At 32.0% G+C, this 14,559-nt stretch overlaps 1 protein-coding gene and 1 non-coding gene across 2 annotated transcripts; both read left to right on the top strand.

Annotated features, from left to right (window-relative positions):
- The first annotated feature begins 87 nt into the window (after positions 1–87).
- Positions 88–11,884, top strand: LOC146529459 (aminoacylase-1-like). Its single transcript, XM_085202180.1, has 9 exons — positions 88–232; positions 2,474–2,643; positions 4,362–4,530; positions 6,655–6,801; positions 7,140–7,210; positions 9,837–9,953; positions 10,531–10,626; positions 10,739–10,872; positions 11,658–11,884. The coding sequence occupies exons 1-9, from the start codon at positions 148–150 to the stop codon at positions 11,863–11,865; spliced, it is 1,197 nt and encodes a 398-aa protein (XP_085058306.1). The 5' UTR covers positions 88–147; the 3' UTR covers positions 11,866–11,884.
- An 824-nt stretch (positions 11,885–12,708) lies between these two features.
- On the top strand, positions 12,709–12,780 carry TRNAQ-CUG (transfer RNA glutamine (anticodon CUG)). The gene has a single exon. It is a non-coding gene; the product is annotated as a tRNA-Gln (tRNA).
- The last annotated feature ends 1,779 nt before the right edge of the window (positions 12,781–14,559 follow it).

Below are 14,559 nucleotides of genomic sequence, written 5' to 3'. Positions count from 1 at the left end.
AAGAAATATTTTTAAGTTCAAATGTTCCATAATACCTCGAACTCCCCTATCTATTGCGGTTTCACATAAGAATATAAAATGTTTTACTACGCGCCAATTTAGTCATATTTTATTTGAGTTTGCTAACGAATCTGTCGACATACAAACATGACGGACTATGAAAACAATCCCGCAGTGAAGAACCTCCAGGACTATCTTAGGATACGAACTGTTCATCCCAACGTTGATTACGGTACGTTTTTATATATTTTTACTTATAATAGACGAAAAGTTCTTAAAGACCTATCGATCTTCTATTCTAAAATGGAAGTTCTTCTATTCTCTAGATAAAAGACGTTACTCTTGCTTAATAAGACCGAAATATTATTTCTTTTGAATTCAAAAATCTATCATACCCTTGATCGCTGGCGCTCCTCAAGGCTGCGTGCTGTAAACTATGCTGTTTCTTCTGCATATCAATAACATGTTGTTAGAGGATTCTAGCATTTATTGCTATGCCGATGATAGCACAACGGACGCTGTATACTCCGGCTGTGCAAGCCTTTCTCGGGAAAACGTCGACCAGTGCTGAAATAAACTTGTGTCTTTTGTTGATGCATCCCTCGGGAATGTTTCCTCATGAGATGAAAGGAATTTGATTCAATTCAACCCCAAGAACGCACATGTTTACGCGTTAACCACTAAAAATTAGGTGACCCGTACGCTTGTTTGTCTCTTTCCATAAAAAATGAATATCTGTGGCGTGGCGTTAACAACCGCCATTTAAGTGACAGAATGTTTCGAAAATTAGACGGAAAGTGGAAAACGAAAGTTTGTAATTCTCTCAACATACCCTGCTTTACTGCTGTGAGGTAAGGTCAAGGTACCTACATATAAACATATATAAGTAGATACTCATATATAAACCACAATGCTTTGTTCTTATTATACCCTATATGATGAACGTTATCGATCCTGCGGTTACCAATCTACAAAGTTATCTATTGACACGCACAGACCGAGTATCAGAACTACTGACTTCATGAATATTGAATATGTATATATATGCCTTGATCTCTCAAAACAATTTAGGTTACTTTACCTAAGCTCTTAGATTACAACGGTTACTGCATAATTTGGCTTCGGATTTAGACAGCGGCAAAGTTTTATAACTTTGGGCTATATTCCGCATTTAGTTTAGTAGGCAGAGAAATTTTAGTGTTAGGACACTCCAATCTCAATTTCCGCTCTGTGTGACTCCTCCGACCGAAGAAATAAAAAAACGTTTCCCGAGTGGGATTACCCGCAAATATCGCGTTTGCAGACAGACGCTGTGCCAATGTACTACGATGGCCTTGTCGGCTGCTCTACAGGTAAAAAACTTAGTGCTTGCAAGGTACCCATGTGAATTATTTTCATTGATTTCGTTATGAAATGTTCTAAATATTTTCCAGTTGAAAAGATAACATAGCTATTTATATATTTATGCCTTATACATGAAAAATATTGAAATCGGCTGCCAAAACAGTGCAAAATCTATTTTTCAATATTTTTTAAATATCAAAAATGTAGCTAAATAATATCTTACCTCTTAGTTATTTACACATAGTATGTTCCTACGCATAAACTCATAAGTTATAAAACAAAACATATTTCGAATACATTTTGATTCATATGGATATTCCCTGAACGGATATTAAGACCAATGTTTCAATAACAATATATATAAATGTATTATAAATATGAAATAGATAATGGATGTCCACATAATAACAATATCGGTAACACGACAGAAATGGTCCTCAGGCGACTAATCTCCGGGCTTACCGTCGGATACGCAGCTACGTAAATATTAATTACGGTATTGCTACAAATATTTACTATATATATATACTATAAATGTATGTATGTATATTCGTATCGTTGTGAGAAAATTGTCCAGTCACTAATTACTGGGGCTTCGGCATGTTTTTGATACATGTATGGCTTTTATTATATTTCAATTTAGCAGCAGCCTAACACAATTTTCTGCTTATCAGGGTAGCCAGAGGTGATCTGTTAAGGACTCTGTTCTCCACTCTGTGTAAGATTTTCAAGACATTGTGTGTTGAGTGCCGAAATTTAACCACGGTTTGTCTATCCGAGCAAGGAAATGAAAATATTGAAGTACAATATTCCCCCACTAGATACTACAGTCGCGTTTCAGATAGGTAGCACTGCGCTACGACGGATTCGTTCATGCTTCAATTTCATGAACTTAATACCTAATATGGGAAAAATGACTTCTATGGACCCTTAATTTTTGCTAATGAAGAAATGTATAATATTTATTTGCTTCTTATTTTTATATTTATTAATATTAAGCATCCCACAATTTGATAGTAGTAAAAGAGAGAGAGAGAGAGGCAGAGTAATGTTAACATGTATGCAAGCCAAAGCGAAAGTAATCATCTAAGCTTGAAGCTAAAATTCCTGAATGAATATCGTTTCACAGATGAGTGCATTGCGTATCTCAAAGGACAAGCCAACGACCTCGGTCTCTCTTATCAAGTATATGAGGCGTTGCCAAAGAAACCAGTGCTGGTGATGATTTGGGAAGGACTTGAGCCCTCGCTGCCGAGTATATTACTAAATTCTCATATGGACGTCGTTCCAGTGTTCGAGGTAAGGTGCTTTTTTCCACATTGTGGGGTAAGCATGGGGAACCTAGTGTGTGGTAACTACCTATTCTTTAATTTCCGTTAACAGAACTCAACGGCTTTGAATTTATTTATTATGTTAATAGCGTAAGGTAACATTTTTACTATAAATTAGTAAGGCTGCCGGACGTTTATGTACGTCGAAATTCACTTCAAAAACTATTTTTTTATCATACAAAAATATTTCCCGCAGTATTTAAATTATAGTAGTGTTAACCCTCGAAAAGCGTGAAAAACAAATCATTTACCTTTCTATAAATATTATGGCCTGAGAAAATTTAGCACATGTCACAAGCGTTTTTGCGTGTGAATACCTTTTCGGTGTCGCGTGCATATAGTAAAGAATAGTGTTAAACATTTCGATAAAAATAACTTCTATTTTGCAAAGTCAGTCTAAAGATACTTTTTATAATATAGTGTAATTTTTTTTCAATACTAGATTAAATTATAGTTTATAAAAACATTAAATTGCCTTTTATAATTTATTTTACAATTTAATTCTGTAGTATATTTTTCTATAAAATGGCGTCAATTTTTGAACCTTTATGTCTTAAAAAAATACTCACTATGGTATTTAGACATTAGAAATATGAACTGTTATACATAATTGTCATATAATTTTCTATATCATAGTAATTTCGGAATGTTTGTGGTTATATTCATATGTGGGTGTGATAGGTACATTTGACCTATATTATTTGGTATGCCAACAATTTATAATATCTAAATAGCTTAAGCTAACAAAGCTACGCTGGAGCACGCACATGTATATGATTTTATTGAAATTAATAACTTCAAAATTTTTTTCTAAAAAAATAGTTAGGTAAAATCAGCTCAGACGTTTTTATGTAAATAGATGTGTACACACTTTGAACAGATAAATGCGAATTATATATAATTTAAAAAAAAATCATCTGTGACAGTCCTTCTTTTTGCGTTGAGTACCGCTACAAAACAGAGAAAAGAGTGTCTTGAATGAGTGAAGTTTAAAACAATGTCCTTTATGTTTCGGTATAATTGTAGTTATATTGACGTAATGTCAGATTTTCTTTTAATTTTGCTTGTTAGGTAATAACGAAATTGTAGCTATTCATTGTATAAATAATATTAATAATCAACATAAATAATATAAAATATATGATAACAATAAGTTAAATATGTATAAAAATTTACAATTTCTATTGAACTTATACCATATCTGGATCACGACCTTAAAACTAATATCCTATCTAACCTATGCTAAAATCCTTTGTCCCGCTTTGGATACATTATTGGTGTTTCAATGGTTTTAGTATTACATAAAGCAAGCACGGAACGTCAATTTGTTGAGGGAATAAAAATAAAAGACTTCTTATTAAAAATTTTAATAGGTATATCTTGGCACAATGGTCAGCGTCTGACAGCAAACGCGTTGATTGTGGGTTCGAACCCAACTCGAAGAAATGAATAGTACTTAAGAGGCGCGGCGTGAGCTGTGTTGGGTTCCGCTGCTCTAAACGTAATATTTCGAATTTGGTCTAAACGGGAAACGGAGACCCATGACACTAGGTTCTCTGTCCCTACTCTACCATATATGGATTAAAGCATGAAAGTGAAAAAACTAATTTGAATAAATTAAATTACTATACCAAACAGTACAATTAATTTTAAATTTAGTTAACAATAGTTTTAATTGCACTTCAGAAAAGCTGGACCTATCCTCCATTTGAAGCTCGTATAGTCGACGGTGTGATTTACGGAAGAGGCGTACAAGATATGAAATCCGTTGGTATACAGTACATAGAGGCTATAAGACGATTGAAGAACAAGGGACTGAGGTTTAAGAGGACAGTCATTCTTACTTTTGTTCCTGGTAAGTTTTTATTTGTTGAAATTTAAATATTTCAATCTCTTTATTGGTCTTAAGAGTATAAAAGTTTTTTTTAATAGTAACCAATATGAAAATTATACTTAATCATATATTAATTACTTCAAAATTAATATTCTGGAAAAATAATACGTAGTTAGGTGGTAAAGGGACCAACGGCAAAGTCAGCGGACAAGCATAAAAAAATAGTCAACGAAAATAAAACTTTTGAAATAATAAAACTTAAAATACAATAAACTCGCTCATTCACTGTTAGGACTGGTTGGCATCTAGTCCAGTAATAGTTTACTTTTCTACTTATAAAATAATATTATCATGTTTAGTTAAGACTATTTTTATTGTGTAGAAAAATGTTTTCCTCGTCTTAAGCAAAGTAAATTCAGCAATGTAAGCGTGTTGGGTAGAATGAATATTATACTAAAATGGATATATGTACCGTATGTACGTATTATGTAAATTTTATTCTAAATATATTCCAAGACTCTTCTCAGATAAAAAGCTATTACAAAAGTTACTTCAGGGAAATTTCAGACATACCTACATATTTACTTTTAATAAAAGTACAATCTGAAATTTCAATGTTAAAAATCCTTGAAAAATATGCTGAAATGACCATATCATACAATATTTGAATCTAAACAGTATCTAATGAAGTTTTATAGCTTCTACTATATTGTTTAAAATGGTCATTCGCGTCCAGCAATGAATGTCAATAGGTCATTTTATATGTAAATTTGTTATTTACTCAACTAATAAAACGGAAATTGCTGTCCAAACAAGCAGTGTTACCGCTACAATTGTTTTCATTTTCCCAAAATATGACCAAACACAGAAGCAATCGTATATTTTATTCAGGCAACTTTTACGGCAACCCCGCTGCGGCAGTCCCATCAGGACTACATATTTAATTCCGTGCAATTCTGTTCTTCCCGAATTTGCGATTCGATACTGAATCGGATTATTCCTAAATCCCATTCAAATGTTCTAGACTGAGATCGCACTGAAAGTTGCAATACAGACGAAACGCTACGGGCTACGAGAGGCCGTCGCGCGTCCTTGTGCAGTGGTGGCATGGTACAGCATGTGACTGTTAACACGACGATTGTTAGTTAGTTCGATTCCCACTCGAGGGAATGAATTAGTTCATATTTTTATTTTCTTGCTCTAGTAACAAGGCAAAGCGCGGCATTGAGTTCCACCTCTCTTCATACATCACGCAATATTTCGAAATATCAGCGCAAGGTAAACAACGGAGTATTTTGACACTGTCTTTTCTGTCTACTCTGCAATGCGGAAAAACGCAAGACGCTGAAAAAAAATGTAATCAAACAGTCGAACTCTTATCATGATACATTTCTTATCAATTCACTCGTTTTTACTGGAAATGTTGACTTAAACTTGGCAAAGCTCTCAAACAACTTTAGTTGGCACTTCGCTTTAAAATATGAAGTGATTTAACTGTAGCAATGCACTTGACTTCCATCGCTTAAGCTACATAGAATAAAATATTAATGGAGAACCACTTGTTCGGAATTAAATAGACCATTAGTCGATGTAAGCTTTTCCGTAACATTCGCGATTGCAATCGTCTCTTTTTACTCGCGTATAGGCTTTTTGTGAATATATTTTTATATTCAAGTTTATGTTTTATTTACGGCCGTCATTTATTTTTTGTAAAATAATCAGATTTAAAATATATCACTTTCATATGTAAATCAGAGCTATTGGACTGTGGGTATGGCGCAGTAAATTTGACTTGCAGATCGTGGGTTCAAATGAGAATGCAGCAGTTATTATATAGGTACATGGTGTTTATCGCTAGCGGGGTAGGCAAAGAGAATCTCTCCGTATTTTACTTTACGCTTAATATTTAGGTTGTTGACTAGTGGCAATCGACACTGGTTAACTTAATTGACTAAAAAAGAGAGAACTAAAGTACTGTATGGCACGCACGAATAAGTTCTGCTACATTAACACTGTCTACAACTTAGAAAAAAATTATAATAAATAAAAATAAGTAGAGCAGTATTACTAATAAAATATTATTTATTATTATTTTTTAGATATTTAATATATAAAAAAAATAAATGATATTTTCTATCATTTTAGATGAAGAAGTTGGTGGACGACAAGGAATGGCCGTTTTTGTTAAAAGTGATCATTTTAAGAGATTAAACGTGGGTTTTGCTTTGGACGAGGGATTGGCGAGTCCTGACGATTCATACGTAGCTTATAATGGGGAAAGAAGTATATGGCGTGAGTATTTTGTTTATTGAAACATTTTGTATGGTTATTCTTTTAGTGAGAAGCCATTATGACGTAGTGGAAAAGAATATGACTGTAATCGTAATGGTTGTAGGTTCAATCCTCTCTCAGAGTAATAATTGTTTTTTCATTTGTCTACTCTATGCGTATGCATGAGGCTTCCAAAACACATAATAAACTAATATGATTTTATGTTCAAAATAAAAAAAATATTAGGATTCCTTTTACTTTAATTTCCAAAATAGATATAATTTCACCATTTTCTTTTAAGAAACTTTAGAATAGGTACGTACATTATAACAACATTCTATGCTAACACTTTCTGTCAGATATAAACTTAATATGCCCGGGCATGTCCGGCCACGGGTCGCTGCTGCTTCCGGATAACTGCGGGGAAAAGGTCAGTACCTACTAACATATCACTTGTGCAAATAAAACAAATGATTGTATGTTTCTATACAACTTAAAGAAAATATCTTTTAATATATGTTAATTTTATTATAAACTAATTTTATGAAGTTAATTTTGTCGTCCATACAAAGTACCAATAGAGAACCTATCGTCCTAACAGTACATTCCCTCTGCCTACTCTAAAGTTCGCGGGATTATCATAAACTATTTTTAAACGTTATTATAAATAAAGTAAGTTAATAAGCTTTTTTTATCATAAACTAATATTGATAGTACCTACCAGAAAATTTTTTGGCAAATGTTTATACATGCACCTACTTCTTAACAGATGTGAGAGGATGCCTTGGAAGTAATTAAGTGTGAAGCATAAGCAATAAATTATATATAAATTTTTCATTCACGGGCCATGTCGGCCCAAATATATTTAAACAAGAATAAAAGTTTTGATATAAAATTCCCACAACAAAACAAACAAACTCACAGACTATATACCAAAATTAAAAATTTATTTAGCACTAACATTAGCTCAAACACTTTACAGCCTACCGTGTAATTATTACAATATTGTTTGTAAATTATAAATCGATTTAATTAACGCACTGGCAGCGGTCCAGCCGCCGCGCCGCGTTGTTTACTCTCAGGGGATAGTTCATTTAAACTCGTTACTTGACAGCTATTATCTTTGTGTTCGTGTATAATCGAAATAAAACCACTTTTTGTTTTTACACAAGGGTAGGTAGAAGGAACCTAGTGTTAAAATATTTCGTTCACTGCTTTCCATCTAATATTCAAGACATTAAGTGTTAAGTGGTAGACCTCACCAGCGGGCTTTGTCTTGTTACTAGGTCTAGGAAATGAAAATAATTTATTTCCCCGAGTGTTGTAGTGTTGTGATGTATGAATAGAAAATAAATATAAAATATAATTATTGATGTCCATTTCAACTACGCCACAATATGTGTATTTTAGTGAACATATAATATTTAAAAAAAACAAGAAACATAAACTAATTACTACTACAGAATTTAGTTACATTTATAGTACCAACATTATTTCCAATACAATTGGATTTATTTTCCAAGTAAAAGAAAAAGAAGGAAATGTTTCGCTAACTTTTAGCCGCATTATTTCAAACGTTACTATTTCACGATTCACTGACATAAAGCTAAGTTTCATTTTATTAGTGGCAAATTGTAAATCGCTTTAATTAGCATATTGGCGGAATTCCAAGTGAACTCACTCTATCTGTTACCGACAATTTTATGTTGCGTTACTCATTGTTTGTTGTATCTGTAACGTATTTATTATAATTGAAATAAAATATGTAATCTAAATATATAGTAGTTTACTTTTTTTATTTATTATTTTTAAAAATATTATGTTATAATACGAGTATAATAAAGATTAATTAGCTATATATTTAAAATAAATTTAAACAATTTTTAGGTCGTTTTTGTAGTGTGAAAAATTTTAAACGAAATATTTATAATCAATTTAATAAGTTTAGTTTGTTTTAATGATCATGAATATCAAAAAACGACTGTAAAACCGACTGGTTGTAGGTTCGATTCCCATTCGAGGAGATGAAATATTTATTTAAATTTATATTTCCATTTTCTCCGCAAAGCGCGGAGTTGAGTTCTGCCACTCAACACGCAATGCCTCCAGAATTCGGCAGAACGTGGGAAACACAGTGTTACACTAGGTTCCCTCTGCCTACTCTGCTGTGTGCGGGAAAAAATGAATCTGACCTGTTCGCTACATTTTTATTTCGTTTAGCAATAGTCAACTAATGTCACAATAGCAAAGTAATATGTTAAGTTGATGTCCGAGTTAAGCACAAGACGCTAAGCTTAATGGGCAACTCGTTCCGCTACCTGCATTATTTTTTTTTATTTTTATTTTATTACACATTAACTTAAACCAAAATGGGAATAGCAATAAATATTTTATAGATAAAATGGAAAACTCATTGATATCCATAATATTTATTCCCTAGCGGTGTGAACATATAAATATTGTTTTATTCAATATGTTTCCAGAAGATATAAAAACATAATAATAAATTTCTACATAACGTTCGAACCGATCGTAAGTGTATAACATATACATATATTGTATTATATGTTAGACTGTTGTTTTTGAATTCAAATTTAATTCAAGGGAATAGTTACTGAAAATATAATATGTAGATCTTTTCCAGTTTGGTAAGACAGAGTGCTGTATTGAGTTACACCACTTAACAAAAAGTTCTCCTGCAAACCTTTTAAAATATGGCGGATATAAAAAATATATTTTCATACTATAGCCAATCTAAGTGTAAAATCTGAATATTATAAACATATCGTCAGTTTAGAGTGTAAACCTGCTAAAGCCTATTAGGCGAATTCTATGTAAAGAAAAAAAACATTTTGTAAAAACTATGAGCTTATGTATCTAAATATATAAGAAGGTTTTTTACAATTTCGAAAATTGATTTATATTTTCTCTACTATTTGAAATTAAATAAAGGTCAATTTTTGTATTTTTTTTACACTTTCGAATGGTATAACAATGTACTTTATATAAACGTTTAAAATTTTATAATTTAATCTTTTATAATTAATATTTCTTAGATTAGATATATAATCGATAAGTTTATGGACCTCCGGCAAGAGTCTAAGAAGAAGCTGGCGGACGACCCCAACTTGACTATCGGAGATGTAACATCTGTTAACCTCACCCAACTTTACGTGAGTTGTTAATTATTTACTTCAGTATTACATATGCAAAAGCTAAACAGCGCTCGTTGAGGCGCAATACTACTTACTACCCGTAATGGTTAATAATGTTTATACAAAGAATAATACATTTTTATATAAAAAACGTTTATAGCGACAGGTTGTGGGAGTTGATTTCTATTCGAGGAAATGAAATATTTAATATTTTCATTTCCTCGCCCTCGTGTCAAGGTACGGCGTAGCGTTGAGTTCCGCGACTCAACATGTAATGGCTCCAGAATTCTGCGGAAAGTCTTAACACTAGGCTCCCTCTGCCTACCATGCTATATGCAGGGATACAGGATGAAGCTAAAAAAACAATACGTTTATATTACATTGGTGACCTCTATTCAGGGAAGAAGCAAATTTAAATCCTGCATTATCAATTCATTGATGCAATATGACTGTCGGTAATTAGTTCTTAACCACTGCACGAAGAGAATCAAAAATATTAATTATATTTTAAAGTAACCGCAATTCATATAGGTACAAGTGTATTTACTAGAATTACTTAGTATTTATTCTAATATTAAACAAAGTTTATTTACAGGGCGGTATTCAGAACAACGTGATTCCAGAGAAGTTTACTGCCAGTTTCGACCTGCGCTTAGCTCTGTCTGTTGATTTTGAACAATTCGAGAATATGGTAATGTATTTTTCTTTTTAAAATTTAAATCAAATACATTTTCAATTAAAATTTATAAATGAATATTTTTAAATTACCTATATTTCTTACAAAAATTGCATATTATACATAGATAAAGCAATGGTGCCGTGAAGCGGGTAACGGAGTTTCATATGAGTTTGAACAAAAAGACGAATATGCCGCACCGACTGTTGTGAACGATTCTAATCCATACTGGACTGCTGTCAAAGGAGCTATCGAGAAACTGTGAGATTATATTTTATATTTATTATTTCTATATTTTATACAAACATAGAGAAGAGATATGTGGTGACCCAGTGCGACAACGTGTTACTGTAATTGCGATGCTTGTGTGGGTTCAATCCCTATATGGGGAAATAAATAAATTAATTGCCGTTTAAATGTAATATTTTGATAATTGGGCTTGAAGTGGGGAAACGGGGTGACTTCATTCTTCTGCCTTCCCCGCTTTGTAGAGAAAAGAGTTAAGCTCTAGAAAATATTAATAATGAAATTGAGACGTTGCCTGCTATAAGCTGATTAAGTAAATTGCGATTTTCTAATATTGTCCTTGTCCGTTCATTCAATTATTATATTCTGTTACAATATTATAAAGTTATTTATTATATTTTTTTTCTAGCATTAGAAAAAATAATAAAGCATAAGCTGTGTTTATATAGCTAACGCAGAATTTTCTTTAGTTACAAAGAAAGGTAATTTAGGTGTAACAAGAAACAAAGCAGGAACAAATGTTAGTTTCTTGAATACAAATGAACTACGAACTTTACGTGAACAGAACACAGGTTCCGACGTGTTTCAGCTACTACCTGCAATTGTTGCGGGTTCAATTTCAGTTGGTGGATTTTTATATTTTTAATATAACTGTTTTACATGAAAAATTTCCAAAAAATATATTATTTTATAGTTACAAAAATAGTACCATTGTTCTGACCTTCCACAACCATATTTAATTTTATCATATACTTAATTCTATCATTTCATATAAATTAAACGACCATTATTTTTTTCAGTAACATCCCACTAAGCGTCCACACGTTCCCCGGTGGTACCGACTCCCGGTACTTACGCTTGGAGAACATCGGCGCTCTCTGCCTGTCTCTAATGCGTCGCACGCGCCCCGCTCTGCACGAGCACAACGAGAGCCTGCAAGTCTCTGTCTTCTTAGAGGGCATTACTGCTTACGAGGAGATTATACCTGCTCTTGCTAATTTGCAATAAAGTGTTTTTTCTTTGAAAATGTGTTTATTTTCTTCTTTTTAAAATCATAACAAATTCTTGTAGCTTGGTTAGGCAACATCTAGTAGAATTGTTTTATTTATTTTTTCAGGTTAACGCAGTTTCCCACACACAACAGGGTAGGCAGAGGGAATCTAGTGTTAAGATACTCCGTTCTCCGACAAATCGTAATTTGATTTCGAAAAAAAATTGGTTAAAACAAAAATGGCGTAAAGAGTTAGAATAATGAAGTTTTTAGGTAACGAAAAAAATTTTAATCATATATTTTTAAAATACACTGTAATAAGTAGTGACGTTAAAATCTTGCACTATTTTTATCTCTAGGTATCTTAACTGTATTAGCCTTTATCTTTTGGCAATCCAGTTGAAGCTTTAAAAGGTTTAGCTACGAGTTCTTGAAGCGCAAGTGATTACTGGAAAGTTTCATTTTAACTTTAGCAGTGTGGTTTTAAGTTTTTGAATATTTCTACTATTTTCTTAATTATATTTTTTCATCTTTTATTTTAAAAAATGAAAATTCCATAACTAACCAAAAAATATACAGTAATTGACAATTTAAATGCTTCTTATCAATTATACGTAGTATCTCGTTTATAATTGTGATGTTATAAAACGTTTAACCAAGTATAGAAGAACTTTGCTTCAGACAAAGTAGAGAGTTTCGTAAGTACTGCCTTAGCTACCTGGCACTCAGTATATACTAATAAGTGAAAAGTGTAGTGTCAGTATTTATTACTAGATTTTGCTGTTCTTTTTTAGCTTTAATAAGAGACGAAGAAAAAGCAATGTCTGCACAGAATTGCATTTTTGATTATTTTTAACATCGGTTCCATGGTGTAATGGTTAGCACTCTGGACTCTGAATCCAGCGATCCGAGTTCAAGTCTCGGTGGAACCTAAATTTCCGTTTTTGTATTCTTTTCACATATAATTATTGCGCACTTTTTTATATTTTAAGTAGTTTAGATATTTTTTTGCTTATTTACTGAAACATTTACTTAAAAAGTAACAAATAATTTTATATCTGACAAAATAGAGGTACAAGGTTCTTCGTAATGTTTGATAAGTGGAAGGCTGAAAACGAAAGGATTCATCACTACGCTTTCTACGCTTACCCGTGATTCTTCAATATTATATACGAACCTTCGTAAGGGGACGTCGTCGCGCACCAGCACAATGTCTAAAGCAAACACGACGTCGAAACTGTGGGCTCGATTCCCACTTAATGAGTTGAATTATTTTTATTAACTCGTCCCGGACGAAGCGCGCGGTTGAGTTTCGCGTCTCATTACCAAAAATATTGCAGTACGTGAGGAAAGGTATGTCTTAACACTAGGTTCCCCCTGCCATATGTGGAAGCTAAAAAACGCATACTTTATATGTATGGAGATATATGTACATATCAAAAGTATGTAGGTACTATGTTGTATAAGCTTATGAAATATTATTTCATTAAAAACAATATCTTTTTTATATATTTCACAAATTTATAATTTACAGTAAAATGTAGAATTGCGTGAAATTAAATAGTTTAACTAATTAACATCATTTTGAGCCCTTTAATATTATGTAGGTTCTTCGCAGCCATTTTTATAGCGGACTAAAAATATTAAGTTAATGAAATGTTTTTTTTAATATATTTTTATTAATATAATTAGGTTTCCTAAATAACTAAATTGTAGAGGCTTACATTCCCACAGTGATGAAAAAATAAAAAAGATGACTAGAACTAGTCTACGATATGAATAAAAAAGTTTCGGATTTTATTAAAGTTATGCTAAGAAATTCTTGAAGAAGCAAGAGATATTTTAAACTTCCGAGTAAAAAGGTAAGGTCTCTGTGAATGAATAATGCGCCTTATTCAACTTTGCGTATGTTCCCATTGTTATACTTTCTTTTGAGTAAAAGGTAAAGTATGAAATTACCTATTTCAAAGCAGCTTAATTTTATAAAAAAGTAATTAATAATATAACATATAATTAATATGGAAATAATTATATATATTAAAGGCACCTGTGAATGTTCGTAGTAAATACAAAACAAAAAATATTATTTTGCTACATGTTACTGTTATTCCTTATATATTTACTTATTAAACGTTATTCCTAATATTTTGACAATTGTCCATAATTCTTTACTTTCTGTGTTTTTTTTTTGTTAGTTAGCTTCTTTCAGATATATTTAAGTAGTAGATAGATTAGGGAAGGGGAGAGTCTAGGGGCCTAGAGTTAAGTCACTTCGAACTCTGCGTTTCGCTCAACTTTCGAGTTATTGTATGTAGTATACATCTTCTTCTATAACGTTCACTTTAGAATAAATTATAAAATCTATAAGGGATCAATTTTGTCTAGACTTACTATTCTAAGGATATCTATGCGGTTAACATTCGTATTTTTTTTATTTAGCTTTGTTCTTCCGCATACGAGAGAGAGATAGGTTTTTAGGTAGGAGGATTTTAAAACACTCCTTGCACTACCCAATTTTCCAATTTTTTTGTCTGAGAATCGATGGCTTTTAGTAATTAAATTATAACATGTATTATATGTTTTAATTGGGCTTTAATTGGGCTTTGGTCATATTTGAATGAGAGACAAAAATAAAATCCATAATTTACAAGAAGTGACTTCCTGTTCACCAGCGTACTCGTATCGAGAGCTCTGGAGTAAAATTCAATTTA

The sequence above is a fragment of the Heliconius melpomene genome, chromosome 18 (assembly GCF_056956725.1).
Source record: "Heliconius melpomene rosina isolate 202511_hmr_F chromosome 18, ASM5695672v1, whole genome shotgun sequence".
Classification (NCBI taxonomy): domain Eukaryota; kingdom Metazoa; phylum Arthropoda; class Insecta; order Lepidoptera; family Nymphalidae; genus Heliconius; species Heliconius melpomene.
The sequence above is the reverse complement of the archived record's forward strand: the minus strand, read 5'-3'. Positions and strand labels throughout refer to the sequence as shown.